Source organism: Microtus oregoni, unplaced genomic scaffold (assembly GCF_018167655.1).
Source record: "Microtus oregoni isolate MIOR12 unplaced genomic scaffold, Mior012 000043F_ref0000047, whole genome shotgun sequence".
NCBI classification, from domain to species: Eukaryota; Metazoa; Chordata; class Mammalia; order Rodentia; family Cricetidae; genus Microtus; species Microtus oregoni.
Window position 1 is genome coordinate 4,297,358 of NW_024543210.1, and position 17,942 is coordinate 4,315,299.

A 17,942-nucleotide genomic window follows, 5' to 3' on the forward strand; every position below is an offset into this window, starting at 1 on the left:
GAACCTTGCCTGCCAGACTCACAGTACAGCAAGAGCTGCAGCCTGTGATAGTCTCCGGCATGTAGAGACACAGCAGTGAGTGCTCAGGGAGGAGAGGGAGGGCCTTGGAAGAACAGAGGTCTCACTGAGACAAATGCTCTTTGGGGGAACATCTTGTGACTGTCCCAGCCCAGCAAGGACACTGCTGAGCTGGGTGGTGGTGGCACAAGCCTTTAATCCCAGTACTCGAGAGGCAGAGGCAGGTGGATCTCTGTGAGTTCGAGGCCAGCCTGGTCTACAGAGTGAGTTCCAGGGCAGGCTCCAAAGCTACAGAGAAACCGTCTCTAAATACATAAATAAATAAATAAATAAATAACCAGGACACGGCTGAAGGAGAAGCCCCCACCCTGTTTCCTAGATGGCACAAGTATAGGGGACAGATAAGGAATCCTAGGGTCCAGACATCTGGGAAGGTGATGATGAGGGTTCCAGTGCCAGTGCTCTGCAAGCACCTAGTGTTTTCTCCTGTCCCACCCAACAGAAGCTAAATGGGGCCAGGAGCCGAGGACAAAGGCCTCTGCCACACAGAGCAGTGTTCCCCCAGCCCACCCACCTTCCACCCTCTGGGAAGCCTGCTGGGTTGCTGTGCTCTGCTGCCCCACACACAAAGGCGCTGGGCTCTGCGACTGTTGAGGGACTTTGGGTGGTACTCCCAGGCTTTCCTCTACCTGGGGGAGGGTCCTGTGGAAGGTCAGACGTGAGTGGGAAGCACTGCGCCAGAATCAACCGAGCGCTCAAATCCTTGATCAGCTTTCTCCTCGCTAGTAAACAGTCTTTGGGAAGGGGCATGGACAGTAAGCTGCAGCTGCACCGTTTGTACAGGGGACTAAGACCATCTCCTATATGGAATATGGCAGGGACAGAAACCCACAACCAGGGCCAGCTTTCTTCCTGCCTCCCCACCATGGGTAGAAAAGGGAGGGGGCCTGCGGGAGGAGGGATGGAATAAGACTGTGGGAACAACTGGGGAGCCAGGCTAGTTGAAGCAAGGGCTAGTTGAAGGCAAGCCTGGCCTGAGTCTGCAGGCTTTCTGGGTATGGCAGACAGGAGCCACCAGCTCCTCCCCCTCCTCCCCAGCCATCTGTGCGTTGGCAGCGGAGGAGGCAGGGCGGAGGAGAACGTTCTGGCTTCATCTGAGCAGGACCCATCTCTAGGGAAAGGCTACAGCCGAGGGCAGAAAATGCAGACAGAGCCCTGTTCCATGGACTGCATCTGCATTCTGTGTTTTTCCCTTCAGGACTTTAGGAGTGTGTATGGGGGGGGGGGCGGGGGAGTAGGACCTTAGGGCTGGCTGGGCCCTTCTACCTCTGTTAGAGACTTTAGTGAGATCAGAACCTCAAAGATCGGGAGTGGTCCATACCTCTCTACTCAGGATGGGGCAACCCAGGTCCCCAGAGCAAAGGACATATCACTAGAGAGTCAGGGGTTAGCCTGAGCTGGCCACCATGAACTGTAGCTGCCTTCTTGTTCCTGTCCCAACTGTGGTTCATGCCTCTAGAGTCAAGAAGGGCCTCCTGAGGCTCACTTGCACCTCCCCTTCTGCACCTGTTACCCAAGAATGTCCCTGGTACCTATGAAGGGGGGTAGTGCTTAGCTTCAGCCTCCTCAGCTGCCGGCTCCTCCTAGAGACTCGGTTGCATTGCCTTCTCTCTCTCTTTGCCATCAGCACCTTCTCTCTGCACTGTCACTGTGCCTGAATGCACCAGCTACTCCCCTAATTAAAGGAGAAAAGAAGAAGCCACAACGTACACAGCACACAAGACCGAGAGGTGGATGGTGGTGACAGCCCCGTGACAGCTGCCCCTGGATTGTACATTTAAAGGTGATTAAAATGGTAACTCTTACATGCATATTTTACCACAGTACAAAATCAACATACATGCCATACTCGCTGGCAATACCCTCTTATCTGCCTTGTGTTTGGAAACTATTAGCAAGCATGAACCGTTGAGCCAGCAGGCCCTGAGGGAGGCCAAAGGCAGGCCCTGCAGTCTGTCTCGCCCTAGATCCTTCCTGGTCCCATGCGTTCATATGCTGGCTGCTGCTGGCATATGACACATGTCCCAGAGAGACTCTGGAGTTCTCAGGACTTATGCTGACTTCCACATATGCTCCAGTCTAGTTGGGAACATCAGACCCTCTATGCCAGAGTGTCTCACCCAGGGCCAGGATCGGGCAAGTCCTGAATGCTACTGGGGAAAAGGAGAGAAATGCTCCATCCCAGTCACAGTGGTCCTCCTAAAGTCACTCTCCCTTTCTGATTACTTCTTGCAAAGAAGGAAGATGCCCTCACCCCACCCAAAAATAAACAAAAACAGATTTACAGGTCAGGCTAGGAAAGGGGCGGAAGGCTGTAGCAGTTTAAGGAGTCCTTGACTGGGATGGGGGCCAGGCACTGGCAGAAGCCTGGAGAGCAGGTCACACCCTTGGAAGCTACTTTTCTCGACTGTAAACTGTAAACTCCGAGTTCCCTGAAGGCTGGCACCTGTCTCTTGATGCAAAGTTAGTCCCCGGGGACCTGAGAGGGGCTAGCTGGTATACAGCAGGTGCCTACAAAATGTTGAAGCCCCCCTGCATGTCAACCCAGGCACTGCCTGGGACCCGAGGCGTTGTGCCCCGCACTCCTTCATTCATGCCCGCCGCCATTCATGCGCGCGGGACTCATTCACCCCGTGCGCTGCCTGTGCGCCCCGCGCCCACCACGTGCGCCCAGGCCGGGCGCGGCGCGGAGAAGCGCCGGAGCAGCCGCGGCTGCGCGGGGCCGGGGCTGGCGGGGAGCCGGGCCGGGGGCGGGGGGCGGGCGCTCCCTGCGGGAAGCGGGGCGCTGGGGAGCCCCGGCCGCGGGCTCGGGCGCGCAGAGCCGGGGCCATGTGGACGGGCAGCCGGCGGCCGGGCCGGCTTCGCCGGGCGGTGAGTACCCGGGAGCCGAGCGGGCAGGGCGCGGGGCTGGGCGGGGCGCCGGGCACCACGCCGGGGAGGTCCCTGCGCGCGCCCGCCGCGGCCCTGGGTGGCGCCGGGGCCCGGGGCCCTCGCGCGGGGCGGGGCGGCTGGGCCTCCGCGGCTGCTGTGCGCGTGCGGCCTGAGGACGTGCGGAAGGCGGATGCGGGGAGCCCGGCTGAGCCCACCCCGCTCGAGGAGGGAGGGCGGCCGCAGAGAGGCCGCAGAGCCGGAAGGAGACTGGACAGGGGCTGGTTCCCGAGCGTGGGCCGCAAATGGGCACGCGCAAGTCTCGGGCACCCTCCTCTCAGGCCGCCTTAGTAGGCCGCCAGCAGCCCTTCTACTGACAGGGGAGGAAACTGAGGCTGGGGAGGCAGGGCCTCGGCCAGGGCCGCCCCGCAGACTCTGACCAGTTCACAGAGCCTCAGCACGTTGGCTGGGAATCTCTGCCCCTAGCATTTCTGCTTCCTGCCCGGTTTAGAGGTGTTTCCTTCTTCGTATGTGCCCACCCCATCATAGCGAGGTTCCTTTGGGGCAGGAGCTGTGTAGGCGACATCCCAGAATTTCCTGAGTGAGCAGGATGGGAGCCGGGAAGGTCCCCTGGAGCAAGGGCTGACTGCAGGAAAAGTGAGACATGCAAGTGTGCAGCCAGCCCTGGTGGCCAGGGGTGACCCACCAGTGCAGTCCCTGACCTAGAGCCTTGGGTGCAGATGGGGGCATCGTGTTCATGGACTGCCTTATCCCGAGGTCCCAATACCCCGGGACCCTGGAGACCATGGGGTGGTCTCTTCAGTTCTTTGAACCTCAGTTACTCCACTGGCCAGGAGCAAGTCCCGGCTATGAGAAGGTCTCTAGGAGGAAGCCCCTTAACCACTGGGGTGTGTCTGGACAGCCCACTAGGGCAAGTGGCCGTTGGGGGCGGCACTGCCTGGCATCTGTGACAAGGAGGACGGGGAGGCGGCAGCAAGACCTGGCAGCCTCCTGCAAACCCTTAATTTCCTCGCATCTCACTATAATCAAGGCGGCTCTGAAAAGTGAGCAGTGGCAGATGCAGGCGCCGGGCGAGGGGCTGCTGCACGGTACCGAGGACCCTCCCGAGTTACTGTCTCACGTGTGTACATTCCTGTGACAAAACCTGGAGCTGTTGGAACCTGTGGGGAAGCAGAGCTGCTTGGGGCCATGGCCTGTAGCAGCTTCCCATAGGTTAGAAGTTGGGTGGGGAACCCTCAGGGACCCAAGAGCATAACTCAGTCTGAAGCAGTCTGGACAGGAACTTTCCCGTTACTCTCTCTCAAAGGCCTTGAGCACCCGGTTGGCCTGCAGCGGCTTCCATTTATAGAATACCAAGTGTGTATAGGGTAGTGTCACCAGCACCCTCCCTACAACAGCACCTCGAAGAATGAATGGATGGATAAGTGGATGAACTAGCCAATAGGAGGAAGTGACAGCATTCCATCAGTCTATGTCTTGGAGACAGTCTACAAGATATCCCCAGAGCTCACAGGCTAAGTTGGAGGAGGTAAAGTTTGCATTGGGGTAGAAGAACAGGGCTTGCAGGGAGGAGTCAGAAAGCCTGAGAAAAGCATCTTGACGAAATGTGGCTGCCATAGGCCAGGGTCCTTCCAGCACAGGTCTGATGTTCAGAGCACCTAAGCTTGCTGTGTTGGTCCATAGTTGCCCCCACGGTCCCTTCTCTACTCCCACCCTGCCTCGGAGGTGGTCATGAGACTGATGGAGGACTCTGGCTCGGTCTGAAGCTCTGGGTCCCAGTCTCTGTTCTGCCAGTGATTTGCTGTGTGATGTCAGGCAAGGCCCCAGACCTCGATGGAGACCAGCAGAGGCCATGCACCTGACATAGCCTGGAGAGTGGCCCAGAGCAGGCCCCAGCAGATGACTAGTGGCCACAGCTGCTGGGGCAGTCATGGGAATGTGGAAAGACGGACGGGTGAATGAGTTGGGACATTCTCTGTTCACCTTGCATTGTTTCCTCGGACACACTTAGGTAAACTGACCTTCAGGAGTTCACAGTCTAATGAGAGATGTGGACCCTGGCCAGTGTAGCAGAGGATAAGAAGGTGTTTCTATGTCTCACTAGTTGAGCCTGGTGGTCAGGATGGTGCCTCTAAGGGCATCCTCTGGGGGAAAGCAGCAGCTAACCCAGCCCTAGGGGGCTGCAGTGGTGTCAGACCAACTGTCTCTGAACCAAGGTGGAGTAGGGAGACAGGTGAAGAGGTCCCAAGTCATGCCGCTGGTGGTGCATGCTGGGAAGGAACGGAGAGGAGACGTCAGGCCTGGGGAAAGTAATAGAGATGAGATGTGGTGGTGGTGTATTGATGGGAGTTTGTAACGGGACAGACCGAGCATAAGCGAATAGATTGCTGGATAGGTGGGTGATGGGAGGAAAGCTTGATGGTTATAGGGGGCAAAAGGATGGGTGGAAGGAGATGCAGAGTTGGTCTAGAGAGAGGACCCAATAGGCAGAAGACAATGTCCATGACTGAAGGCCTAAGGACAGGGCCCATGGGTGAATGGGTGGGTGGCTGTATAGAGGCCAGGGGATAGAGGGGTGGAGAGCTGGGTGAATCCAGAGGTAGCATCAGAATGTGTGACTGTGAACATGAGAGAATGGATGTGTAGATAGACGGGTTAATGAGAGAGTGCTGGGGTAAGGAGGACCTTGGGTGCCTGTAAGATGATGATAGGATTGGATGGGCAGAGGGATTCAAGAAGAGCAGTGACGGTGGATAAGATGTGGCCCCAGGTCTGTGCAGAGATGTGCACATATCAACCCATGAAGACAAACCGGGAATGGTGCACGGTTGAGCGGGTAGACAGTGGATTCAGGAGTGAGACTGCAAGTAATGGATGGATAAGTGCCTGTCAGCGGATGGCGGGTGCAGAGTTACAGAACCTGTGGGCGGAAGGCAGTTGGAATAGTGAGAAGGTGGAGCATCAGGCCATGACCTCTGGCCATTGCTGGCTGTTCATATGTCCCTCGGTCCCTCTGCTCCAGAGAAAGACAACTGAGCAGACCTGAAGGAGGATCACACCCTCATGGTGACTCCTCCTTGTGGGTTTCAGGGTGGAGAGAAGCCCAGATCGGCAGCCACTGTGCTCATAGCACCAAGGAATGTGCCCATCTGTGAATGAATTTAGGAAATCACATGGCAGCCATGATGTCCCATCCAAAGATGAGCAACCAGCCTGACAGCCGCACAGAGACTTCTCTCCTGGATTGAGGGGCAGGGGGTGTGGAAGGACTGGGGCCTGAGCTTGCCTCCTTTCTGGGGAATGAGGGGAAATTCTGGGTGGACACAAACCACCAAGCAGATATGAACTGCCAGGGACTCAGATACCCAAGAGCTGTGGCTGCCCTGAAGGAATCTTGGGTTATCCATAGGAAGCTGTGTCCCAGGGGACTTTTCAGATTTCTATCTGTGAAGGGGAGCTTGGTACAAATTTGGCGCTTGGAGGAGAATGTGAGAAAGAGGCCGGGGTCTCTGTGGTGCTTGGTTCATACATGGTCTATGGCGAGGCGTGTGAGGCTGTGGTCTCTCTCCCATTTGCTCCATACGTGGCCTATGGTGGGCCGTGTGTCTTCCCAGTAACCCTGCTCACCCCACTTCTCCCTCTAGATACAGAGTGGCTTCTGTAGCTTGGAGAATTATGAGAACAAGATGACTTGGATTTCCAGGGCTTACCACCTGCCTGTAGGTGGTTCTCCTGGAGCAGCAGGCAATGTCTACCTCTTCTTGCTGTCTCCGGGGTCTTTGACATCTTCACCTGAAAGACCAAGTGCCCTATGCCACCACAGGGGAGACTAGACCTGCCATGCAAACCGCCAGTGGGATCGTGGTGCCGTGATGAGCTCAGGCAGTGTGTGCAGGTCAGAAGCAGGAAACCCCTTCAGAGATAGTAACTCAGACTACCAAGAGGCCGGCAGGCCCAGACTGCCAGTTGTGATGGCCAGTGTCATCCTCAGGATGTGATTGGAACTCAGGAATAGGCTCAAAGGACCTGCTGGCCAGGGCCCTCGGGCCCTCCAGGGACCATGCATACTAATACCACAGATAATGTGAGCCCCTGCCAGCGAGCTCCAAGTCCTACTGGGACCCTTGCCCACCACACTCCCTATTGCCCTGTCTACCCTGCCAGCCTGGGTGCAGTTACATGCGGTAGCACCCTAAGGTCTGATGGACCATTGTTCTAGCAAGTGATGGGGTAGGGGATAATGGGATGTTGGGAATACAGGGGAAGCTGTTGTGGGTTGTGACGGGGACACTGGTTCTTCCAGGGACTGGAGATTCCTCCTGGTGTCTTCATCCAAATTCCAGCCCACAGTAGGTTCCCATCAGTTTGAGATACTTGTGAGCCAGCATCTGAACCTGTAGGTCTTTCACTCTACCCACCCACCCCTTGACATATCCATTCATCCGTTCCCCTACACACCCCTCCATGGATTCATCTATCCGTTCGCCCATTCCTGCATCCATCCATTCGTCAGTCCTCCCACTCCCCACATACCCATCCATCTTTCCACATACTGCTCCATCTCCACCTACAGATCACCCATCCACCCACTCACTCCCTTACACACCCATCCATCTATTCATTCATTCATTCGCCTATTCATCCATTTCTCTATCTATCCACATGTCCATCCATCCATCCACTAACTCCCTGACACACCCATCCACCTACACACCCACCCATCCATCCATTCATTCATTCATTCACCTATTTGTCCATTACTCTATCTATCCACATGTCCATCCATCCATCCATCCACTAACTCCCTGACACACCCATCCACCTACACACCCACCCATCCATCCATCCACTCACTCCCTTACACACCCATTCACCTACCCATCCATCCACCCATCTACCCTCCCATCCACCCATTCATTCATTCATTCATTCATTCACCTATTCATCCATTACTCTATCCACCTACCCATCCATCCATCCATCCACTCACTCCCTTACACACCCATTCACCTACCCATCCATCCACCCATCTATCCTCTCATCCACCCATCTACCCTCCCATCCACCCATTCATTCATTTATTCACCTATTCCTATTCATCCATTACTCTATCCACCTACCCATCCATCCATTCATTCATTCACCTATTCATCCATTACTCTATCCACCTACCCATCCATCCATCCACTCACTCCCTTGCACACCCATTCACCTACCCATCCATCCACCCATCTACCAGCTGGGTACAATGGAGGGGCGGCTCTGGGTCTTCAGAATTCTGCAAGCTGTGTAGACATGTGACATTGTCAAGTCACCTAGACTGGGGATTTACAAAGCTGGTGCTGCCACATGTAAGAGACTGGTGACCACAGAGGTGGGAGGGAGACTTAGTGTCACCTGGGGCCTGAGAAGCGATGATGGAGATGGCGGGGAGGTGGTCAGGGTGGAGCAGAGCTGGTGTAGTTTGCCCGCATTGGACAGCTGATCCCTGCAGCCACTTGGCTGGGTATTATGGGCTTCAAAGAGGTACTAGCAGCACCCAGAAATCTGGGACCGTGGGGGCTTGCCCTACAGCATCTCAGCAGGCTTCCAGGTGCACAGTGTGGGCAGGCAGTGCCAAGGTAGTAGTGGAGGCTGCCAGCTGGCTGAGGGCCTGGACCTGCCACAAGCTTTAGTTTCCTTTGAAGCTGAAGGTGGCACCGGTACACAGCTTTCCTCCCTCCCCCCACCCCCGTCACTGCACCTGGGCCAGTACTACAGGTCCCCTGCTCCAGACTTGGCAGCCACCACCTCCCACCTCATCCCTGTGTATCTCAATTGTATGTAGCTGCTAGCAGTCAAGACTAGAAGTAAGTGTGACTTAAGCAGTACAGGGTTGTCTTTCTCAAGCTACAGTGACATCACGGGCGAGAGGCATGGGGCTACTGTGAGGATGCAGTAGTCAGCAAGGATCCAGTTTTGCTTTGTCTTTGTGTTCCTCTTGCCTTTGCATATGGCCTTTGCCACAAGTATGCTTCATGGTGCAATGTGACTGCCACAGCTCCAGCTCCAGAGCATGATGCAAGAGGGTATTAGAGCTGGAGCCTGAAGGACACGGGAAAGCCGCCTGGTGTGTGTTAAAGTGCTCCCTAACTGATACATCCGGCATATATCTCCCTGGCTGCAAGGAAGCCTGGGAAGTGTGGAATTTTAGTTGGCTATCTTACATTTTAGATGAAAATGCAGGTTCTTTTGGGGAGTGTGTGTGTGTGTGTGTGTACATGTGAATACCAGAGGTGATGCTAGTTCTCTTCCTCTATTGCACTCGATCTTATTTTCTGAGACAGACTCTCTTCACTAGACCTGGAGCTCACCAATTCAGCCAAGGTGGCTAGCCAAAGAGCTCCAGGCATCCTGCCTCCATGCATGCAGTGCTGAAGTAACAAGATATGCACTGTCATCCCCCACTTTCATTTGAGTGCTTAGGATCTGAACGCAAGTCCTGATGTTTGCACTTTACCCCCGAGTCATCTCCTGGCCCTGAATGCCGGCTCTTGATCAGGAAGAATGGAGGTACGATGGGCACCAGATTGTAATCTGGTCCCATTGTTGCAGTTATGCCTTCCCTGTGCCTGTACTGAGTGGTGGCTATGACTGTCCTTTTGTCCCCTGTACCTAGCTCCAACCATGGCAGTCCCTGTCTGCCCACCAGGGAGAGATGAGGACATGACCTTCTCTCTCTGGCATCCAGCCCCAAAGCTTACATTTAGTGACAGTCAATTTTGGGGGTGGGACCACCACAGGCTGGCACTGGGTCGATGGGTAGCAGGGCATTGGCTGGTCTTCGTGGCTTTGCCCTGGAGGGCATGAGTGCCCAGCCTGTGGAAACAGATGAAGGAAAATGTGACGCTGGACGGCCTGAGAAGGATGCTTACAGGGGTCAGCTCCCAGGCCCAAAGCCCTGGTCCTGCTAGCCCTGAGTGGGTAGATTCCAGCTCCCTCCTGCCATCCAGGGCAGAAGCCCACATGAGTGAGATACATGGCCACAAGCAGAGCCCCGACACAGGCCTAGAGAGCGTTGTTTCCCACCCCACTTGGACAGCAGGCCTCTGCCAGGCCAGGGCATTGAGATCTCCTGGCTCTCCTTCCCCGGAAGAATCCCCTAGCTCAGGCTGCAAGGTTGCTGGGGGATCCCTTGCCCGCTTGAGCCGTCGGCGGGAGGCCAGGCTCCCTTTCTCCAAGTTCCTGGATGAGGTCACTGTGCGTGTGCTGGATCCAGTGACCCTGGAGGGCTTCAGGGGCCCTCAAGGCCACAGCCAGGAGCCCTCTCCAGGTGAGCACAGCGTGGTACCAGCCCAGGAACCCAAGGCCAAAGCCTCAGAGGAAAAGGACCTGGCTCAGAGCCCCCCGCATTCCTTGGAGGCCAAAGGCACCAGAGACCTTGGCATGGGCAGCAGCAAGCAGGGAGATCCAGCTGGTTCCCCCAGCATGTACCGGGTGAGTCCTCATCCTACCCCACCCCCACCACGAGCATGAGTCTGTTCCCCACAGGTCCTGTCTGACCCCCTCATCATACTGTATTATATGATTGTGTCAGGCTGTAAGCACCCAAAGCATGAGTCACTAAGAGAGTGAATGTTCTGGCTTCAGAGCAACAAACTGGGTGGGGTCTGGGCTCTGAGTAAACAATGCTAGTAACAATATTAAAATCATTGCTGGGTCAACAGAGCCTTCCCAGTTCACCACAGGCTCTAGGCTGCTAAAGATACCCTGTGTACCGGGGACAGAGCTCATTCTGTAGTTGTGATTCTGTCTCGGCCGACTCAATTAGCAAAGCACTATAGCTACCAGGATAGTTAGTGGTCTAGAGAGGTTCACGTTCCTATTGGCTCATCCTGCTCTAAGCTCCTGACTGTCTTGTTCTGTATCCCTCAGTATTCAGGGAAGGACACTGCAGAACCCAGCTACAGTGAACTTTCAGTCTTCCCTCATGGCCACCTCCAGGGCCATTCCTAGGAGGGGGGCATGGAGTTCTGCTTCTCAGAGGTCCCCAAAGCCTCCGCCAGAGTCCCCCAGAGCCAGCTACCTGCTGTGTGACTGGATGGGTCTTCCTGCCTCCATGGGCCTCAGTTTTCCCAGCAGTACATGACTCTTCCTGCTGTCCCCACCTCCCCAATGAGGCACTACTAATCGTCTGGGACCTCGACTGTCTGCAGCTTTGGGCTCTGTATATGTTACATCTCTCTCTCTCCCTCTCTCTCTCTCTCTCCCTCACCCCTCTCTTTATGAAGACCATGGCCCCAGAGGAGTTGCTGAAACCCAGACTTCTGGAAAGCTCTGTCCCAAGGCTCTGGTTAGAACCTTGGAGGGGTGCCTTGAAGTCAAAAGTCTTGGGGACTTGTTGGGCCAGGGGTTCACAGTGGGGTGGAACCGGCCTCGTGCCTGGCCTTCAGCAGCTCCTCTGGGGAAGGAGTAGCTGCCGAAACACGTGGTGTCGGGTTGGAATCCTGCCTCTGTCCTGTCTGGCTGTCTGGAGTGGTTAGATGAGTGAGAAGTCAGTGTGGAAGCTCTCAGGAAACTTCAACCGCTACAGACTCGGGACTGAGGCTCCCTCATACCCCACTGCAAGTGACTTAAAAGCCAACCTTTGGTTGTTGTTGTTTGCTGAGAATCAAAGTGTCTAAAAGAAATCAAGAGGCATCAAGGCAATGGTGTGGTACGGTAGAGTTGTGACAATGTGCTGGGTGGTGTTGAGTGACCTTGAGCAAGTGGTCACCTCTGGGTTTGGAAAGTGCCTCCCTCACGGAGCCCCAGGAACCCCCACAGGGCAGCTGCTTCATGCTCCCTGTCTCCTACCATGTGGGAATGTGGGACGGAGTTGCTAGATCTTCCAAATTTTTCAGTAGAAGCCAAAAATATGGATTTTAAAATGTAAACTCTTCCAATTTTTTAAATGTTGGCTCAAACATTTAAAAAGAGAGAGAGAGAGATAACGAAAGAAAGAAACCTCAAACAGGCCAAATACAACATGCTAGCAGGCCAGATTTAGCCTGGGAGGCCAGTTTGCAGGCGCAGGCCTGGGAGATGAATGTACTGGGGTTGGAGGGGGATCCCTGTGAGCCCTCACAGAGCCCAAAAAAGCCCAAGGAGGGAGGGTCTACTGTACCCAAGGATGGCTTGCTTCCTTCTTGGACAGCACCAAGCCAGGCTAACTTTCTGGGAAGCCTTAGATGGGCATCCTCCTTGCCCCCATCAGCTGAAGTTGCCATGGGGACCCCACAGCACAGACAAAGCCCTGAGGATTGCCTAGGGATGCTAGATCCTTTCCTTAACTCTTCTATGACCCAGCCATGACAGAAAGATGACCTCTCCCTCCTCCTAGAGACTCCCCATAAAGCCTGCAGGTACCATCCTGGCTCCTGTGATCTCTGTTGGCTACACTGACCAGTATGGGGATCTTAAGTGACGCCTCTGCTCTGGCCTCTCCCACATCTGCATTTCCTGACCCTGTTCCCCAATTCCAGATGTCTTTGTCTCCATCACTGCCTCTGCTGAGTGGGCAGGCAACTTCAGACCCTCTAGAGCAGAGTCCCAATCTCCTCTCGTCACTCGCTAGCCTGTCTGTGTCCGACAGCCTTTCTGCCTCTACCTTGTCCCCTACTGACCTGGTGCCGGAGCTTCTGCTAGACTCCTGGGGTACTGAGTGTTCCCAGCTGGAGTAGACACTGCCCTTCCCCAATATGGGATCTCAGCGCCCAACCCGTGTTTGTTGAATGAATGCAGATATGCCAGAAGCAAAGTAAGGTCCCTTGGGAGAAGTCTTCCCCCAAATAGCCATGTAAAGGCTGACTCTCTGGAGCAGGCACCCTTTGCAGCCTAGTCCTCAGGACAGCCGCTTCCACAGGCCCACCTGTCGCAGAAGCATCCCCAGAGGGTGTCCCATCCTTCCTTACTAGATGAAACACTGAGGCTCAGACAGGGCGAGAGCCTTGCCCGAGGTCACACAGCTACTCAGGGGATTTCTTCCACTGCAGTCACGTGTTTAGGCTGTTTCCTCAGTTCCTGTTAGGATGGAAGTGAAAGAGTCATAGCTAAGGAAAGAGAAGTAAGGATGAGCTCAGGTCTCAGTAAGTCCAGAGCCCAGGCTTAATGCAGGTCCTCCCCCCATCTGCCTTGCTCTTTGAAGTGTTTTTAGTATGCACCTCAGATGTGTGTGGAGCAGGTAGTGTGAAGACATCCCCATCTCTTCAATGGACAGAGCTATTTGCTGGGTACCTAGGGGCCCAGGCCTCCAGCTGGCAGTAGCAGGCTTCAGGGAGGACCAGGGTGGACCCGTGGAGGATGAGACTCTGACAACAGGACTGGATTTAAAGCACCTTCGTTCACAAAGACTGTCCCTTACCTGTGCATTGGAATGCCACCTTGCTCTGGCCATAGTGACATAGTAACCAGTGTGGAGGGTTCTGTGCTACCGGGGTAGCTGGAGAAGGCATTCACTGGGCGGTAGTCTGAGCATAGCATCCTCAAAATACAAAGATCCTGAGACAGAAAACTGTGTGGCCTGTGTGCAGTAGGATGGAGTTTCTGCTAGGCAGGACCCAGTGTTCCAATCCTCAACAAGGCACAGCCACCTACCTCCTCAAGGGAGTACATGGGGTATGCAAGTCATCACGCCGAGGTGACACAGAGACAGTGCCAAGTCAAGACAAGCCTCTGGGCCTCTGGCATTTGGTACTTGTCTCATGAGGATTTTACAGGGGATAAAGACGCAGGTGGAAGGAAGAAGATGGCCCACCCTGCTTGGGGCTCAGGGCTTATGATGGGGGCGCTCAGGGCACTCCAGTGGGTCCTGCAGGAGGTGACAAGTGCCTGAAAGAGAGGTGTGTCCTCAAAAATGCTCAGGTGAAGATGCTGGAAAGCAAGGGTCCCCTGGGCCACACCTCCCCAGGTCTGAGATTAGTGAAGGCAAGAACAAGTCTTGAACTGCACAAGGCCTAGGAGGGCCAGCCTCAGTTCCCCAGTTCCTTGAAACTCCAGATTTCACGGCCCCTCCTCCACCAGATCAGGCTGCTCTCATCCAGAGAGCACTGGCAAAAAGACATGGACTTCTATCTGGCTGGAACTAAACACAGTAGCTACCCCACATGCAGTGTTGCTTGTGGAGGTGGGCTAGAAAGGTCAGGACCTGTGGTGACCCACTGGTCTTGGAGGTCAGAGGAGGATCAAAGCCTGGAGCCAGAATCAGAAACAGCTAAGGAAAGGGCAGGGGCTGCATTCCCATTGTCTCCTGCCCCACCCAGCCCCCACCCTAGCCACAAAGCTACCCACCACCTCCCTTGCCTCTTTCCCAGTCCCTTGGGAGGTGGGGGGTTCCCAGACCGGACTTCTAGAAGAGCTGAAATAGTCAATGTAAATAATTGATGCTAGCTTTTTAAAATTAAATTTTAATACATTCTTATTAATTCCAGACAAATGCCCCAGCAGGTCATTGACTTGAGTGATTGAGGAGGCTGAAGACAGAGAGGGATGGCCCCTGCCTTTGGATGGAAGAGGCCTCTTATGAATGGCGTCCAGACCCGAACAAGCCCTGTCAGCTTGAGGGCCCGGCTTCTTGTAGATCTAGGGCCCTGGTGGCTGGAATGAGCTACCACCCTGGGCTGAGGGCAGGTGTCTTTCCTTAAAACGAACCCCAGACTTGGGGTGGAGATGTACCTCCAGATTAGCCCCCGGAGAGCCTGCTGCCCTCCCTCGCGCTCCTCCCTGGTGGTAGAATCCCCGCCAGCCACCGAATGAGTGGGGAGCCATTGGTGGATGGATGGGTAGATGAGCTCTTGGATTGGGGGGGGTTGGTTTCATCCTGGCTGGCTCTGACCCTGCGAGTGGACAGCTCCTCCCACCCTGCGCTGGCTCCAGGAGGCCAAGACTGCAGGGTGTTGGGTGTCCTGGGAAGATCCGGGGCTCCTGCGTAGTAACTCGCAGTCAGCCAGGGGAAGGCTGGATAAGCCTTACTTCGGTGCCATAGGACCCAGGCATGCGATGTCCGTGTTTATTGAACGCCTGCTGTATGCTGGGACCCAGTAAAGGAGATGAGTACTGTGATGGGAACTCGGAAAGGTGGGCCTGGGGAAGAGGGGCGTTAGGGGTCGTGCTGGTATGCGCCAAACTCTTAACTATAGAACTCTGATCCTGAAGGAGGACTTGTAGAAGGGGGGTTTGGGCTTGTGCTTTTTGTAAACTTTTATTAAAGTGTTCGGGAACGGAAGCCCACCGGGCGCCCCAGGGGTCCTTTCCCTAACCCAGCCCCTCTGCTGCCCGCCAGAGCTTGAGTGCAGCAGAGCGCCTGTCCGAGCTCCTCCCGCCTTCCCTCCTTCAGATTTCAGGAGAGGAAACTGAGGCTGGGGGTGCGCAGGGGGAGGCCTGCTCGGGCGCTCGGGAAGTTGCTGCCGAGTCTGGCCGAGGCTCTAAGGCCGGGCTGCGCCCTCGCTCGGCGGGGCGGTGGGGGAGGCGGCGTGGGGCCCGGACCGAGCGGAGCGCGCTCCCGGCGGACGCGGACGCGGGCGCCCTGCGCGAGGGTCCGGGATGGGCAGCCATCAGTCTACTCAGGTCTGTGGCGTCGTCCCAGGGTTCAGTCTCCAGCGCAGCCTTTAGCGGGAGGGCAGGGGCAGCCCCGGGGACGGCCTCGGCCGAGCGCAGAAGAGCCCGTTGTGCGCAGGAAGTACGATCCCGCTCGGGCCGCTCGCCGTCCCCGGGGTTCGCCAAAATCCGCAGGGTTAACAGGGGCTAGTGGGTCCCGGAGGTGCGGAGGTGCCGTCCCGCCCAGAGGGTCTTCACACCGCGCACGGGCGGGTCTGCGCCAGCGGCTCGGAACCCCGCCGGAGAACTGGGCTTGCCGGGGTTAATCCCTCGGGCCCAGAAGGGGGGGCAGACCCCGAACCCCAGGATCAGAGACAGAAGGGTCCCGAGCGGAGACGAGAGTGCCTGCTTCGATGCCGTTCCCCTCGGGCTGCGTGAGCGCCGACCGGGTACGCGGTTCTAACACTCTAGCGACTCAGCGCTCCTGCGCTGGGGGGCTCGGGTGGGACGGATGGGGGGAACGGGGCAGCAGGGGTTAACGGAGGGCCGGGGAGCGGCGGGGTCCGTGGCCGCCCGAGAGTCGACGGACACGGAGGGGCCCCTTTGACAGCGAGGCCGCTAGCCGCCCGGGCCGCTGCGCCTTGCGTCCCCGACCGGTCCCCGGCTCGGTCCGGGGGGCGTAACTCGGTGGCGGCCCGGGCAGGCTCACCTGTTACACGGCTGTGGCCCGGCGCGCCCACTGAGGCACGGGGGTACGGGCTGGGGCGCGAGCGGGGCTGCCCTGCCGCGCGCTGACCCTCTCCTTTGCTCTCCGCAGGCCTCTGCCGCAGACATGGAGAAACTCAGGTGAGTGCCGCGGGTGGGCTGGGGGTGAGGGGGAGGGCGGGCTGGGGGTTCGGCGGGGCCAGATAGGCGCAGGGTGGGCGCGGGTGACAAATCGGGGTGCGCAGCTGGCAGTGCCCGGGGCTCGGGGCGGCTGCTGCAGGGGCGTCATCACGGGCAGGTCCCCGAGGCCATTGCGCACTCGCCCCCCTGGGACCCCAGGACCCCAGTATTTCGTCCCCGCCGTTGAGCCTACAGTTGTCACGACCGGGGTGGCGAAGTTTGCACCGATGGCGACGGGCGGGGATGGAGCCCGCGCGACTGTTCAGGCCCCGCATCTTGGAGCCATTTTGGGGGAACCCCGCGGCCGCGGCCCGGAGCACCCCCAAGGCCTTCCCGCGCACCCCAACTTAGAGCGGGGGCCCGGGCTCCGAGGGGCCCCGGAGAGCGGCAGACCAGGGACCAGCCCATTTGAATATTCGCAGCTTCTGCGATGTCGCCCTTTTCTTCGGACAACCCCCCTTCCCCCCACCCCCCCCCCCAGCATTTTCCTCCGGAGCTAGGGCCCAGTCTGTGTGGTCAGCAGGCCCAGCCCTTTGGTGCTGGGTTCGGGGCCCTCGCCCCTGACCTGAAGGGTCTTTTGGCCCTTTTGTCCAAGACAAAATTGTCATTATGGAAAAAACTGGGTAGCAGGCCATCAGTCCCTGAGGGGTAGGGCCTGACTAAGCTCAGGCCTGGCCCAAGGTAGGGCCTGGCTCCAGGGGAGGGGCTGGGCCTTCCCAGCTGACCTTCAATACTGGTCAGTGGTCTCAGATATCCAGGTATCTGGAGACAAGAACAGAGGACCACAGGTCTGGAATCGGCATATCCTGAGCTGGGAGGGGGTCCAGTCTTTTGGAACCTCAGAACAAAAACTGATGATGTCAGTGGGCCAAGGCCCACCTTGCATGATCCAAGTCAAAATGGAGGCATCCAGGCCTAGGGAGCCATATTTGTATGGTCATTGCAATGACTTCAGTCCCAAACCCAGGCTTCCCTCCTCACGCGAGGACCCTCACTGGTGCCCCTCATTGGCTATTATTCATCATCACCCCCACACTGAGGCCCTGAGGGGACACTGCCCAACTCAACTGGGACTGAAAAAAAATTCAGAGATTTCCAGAAGCCAGAAAGACTCCCTGAGCTTCCTTCCTCTCCCCCTCTCCTCATGCTTAGCCAAGGGTCTTGAATGTGGTCTGTGTGTTGGGCCTGGGGTCTGATCAACCTGACTGGGGACATAGGTAGGCAGATGACCTGTCCTGGACTGAAAAGGGAGGGCTGGGAGCAGTGGTTAGGGCTTGGGCCCCTGGACTGAATTGGATCACATGACCTTCCAGACTTGGTGGGATCTTGAAGATGGAACTCACAATGCCTCCTGGAATTGGAGTGGGAAGGGTCCTACCCCCTGGGATTGGGGAGGGTCCTATTGTTGTCAGCAGCTGGTCTTCTAAATCACACAGCTTCCTCCAGAACCTTCCTTCACTGATGGTATGGGTACCAAGAGCCGCAATGGGTTTCTGTCTGGAGATGAGGGTTGGTCCTGGGGACCAAAAGAACCAGAG

General features: G+C 56.7%; 1 protein-coding gene across 5 annotated transcripts in view; it reads left to right on the plus strand.

Annotated features, from left to right (window-relative positions):
* The first annotated feature begins 2,838 nt into the window (after positions 1–2,838).
* The window catches only part of Begain (brain enriched guanylate kinase associated), a 33,887-nt gene continuing 18,783 nt past the window's right edge, over positions 2,839–17,942 (plus strand). For 2 of the 5 annotated variants that reach the window (XM_041633387.1, XM_041633391.1), the window contains exons 1-2: positions 2,839–2,949; positions 16,337–16,365. In XM_041633387.1, the coding sequence (XP_041489321.1) occupies positions 2,908–2,949; positions 16,337–16,365 (71 nt within the window). In that variant the 5' untranslated portion in view covers positions 2,839–2,907. Of the gene's footprint in view, positions 2,950–14,894; positions 15,061–15,452; positions 15,550–15,616; positions 15,969–16,336; positions 16,366–17,942 lie in introns of those variants that run through there. The other 3 variants (XM_041633390.1, XM_041633389.1, XM_041633388.1) reach the window with 3 other exon arrangements.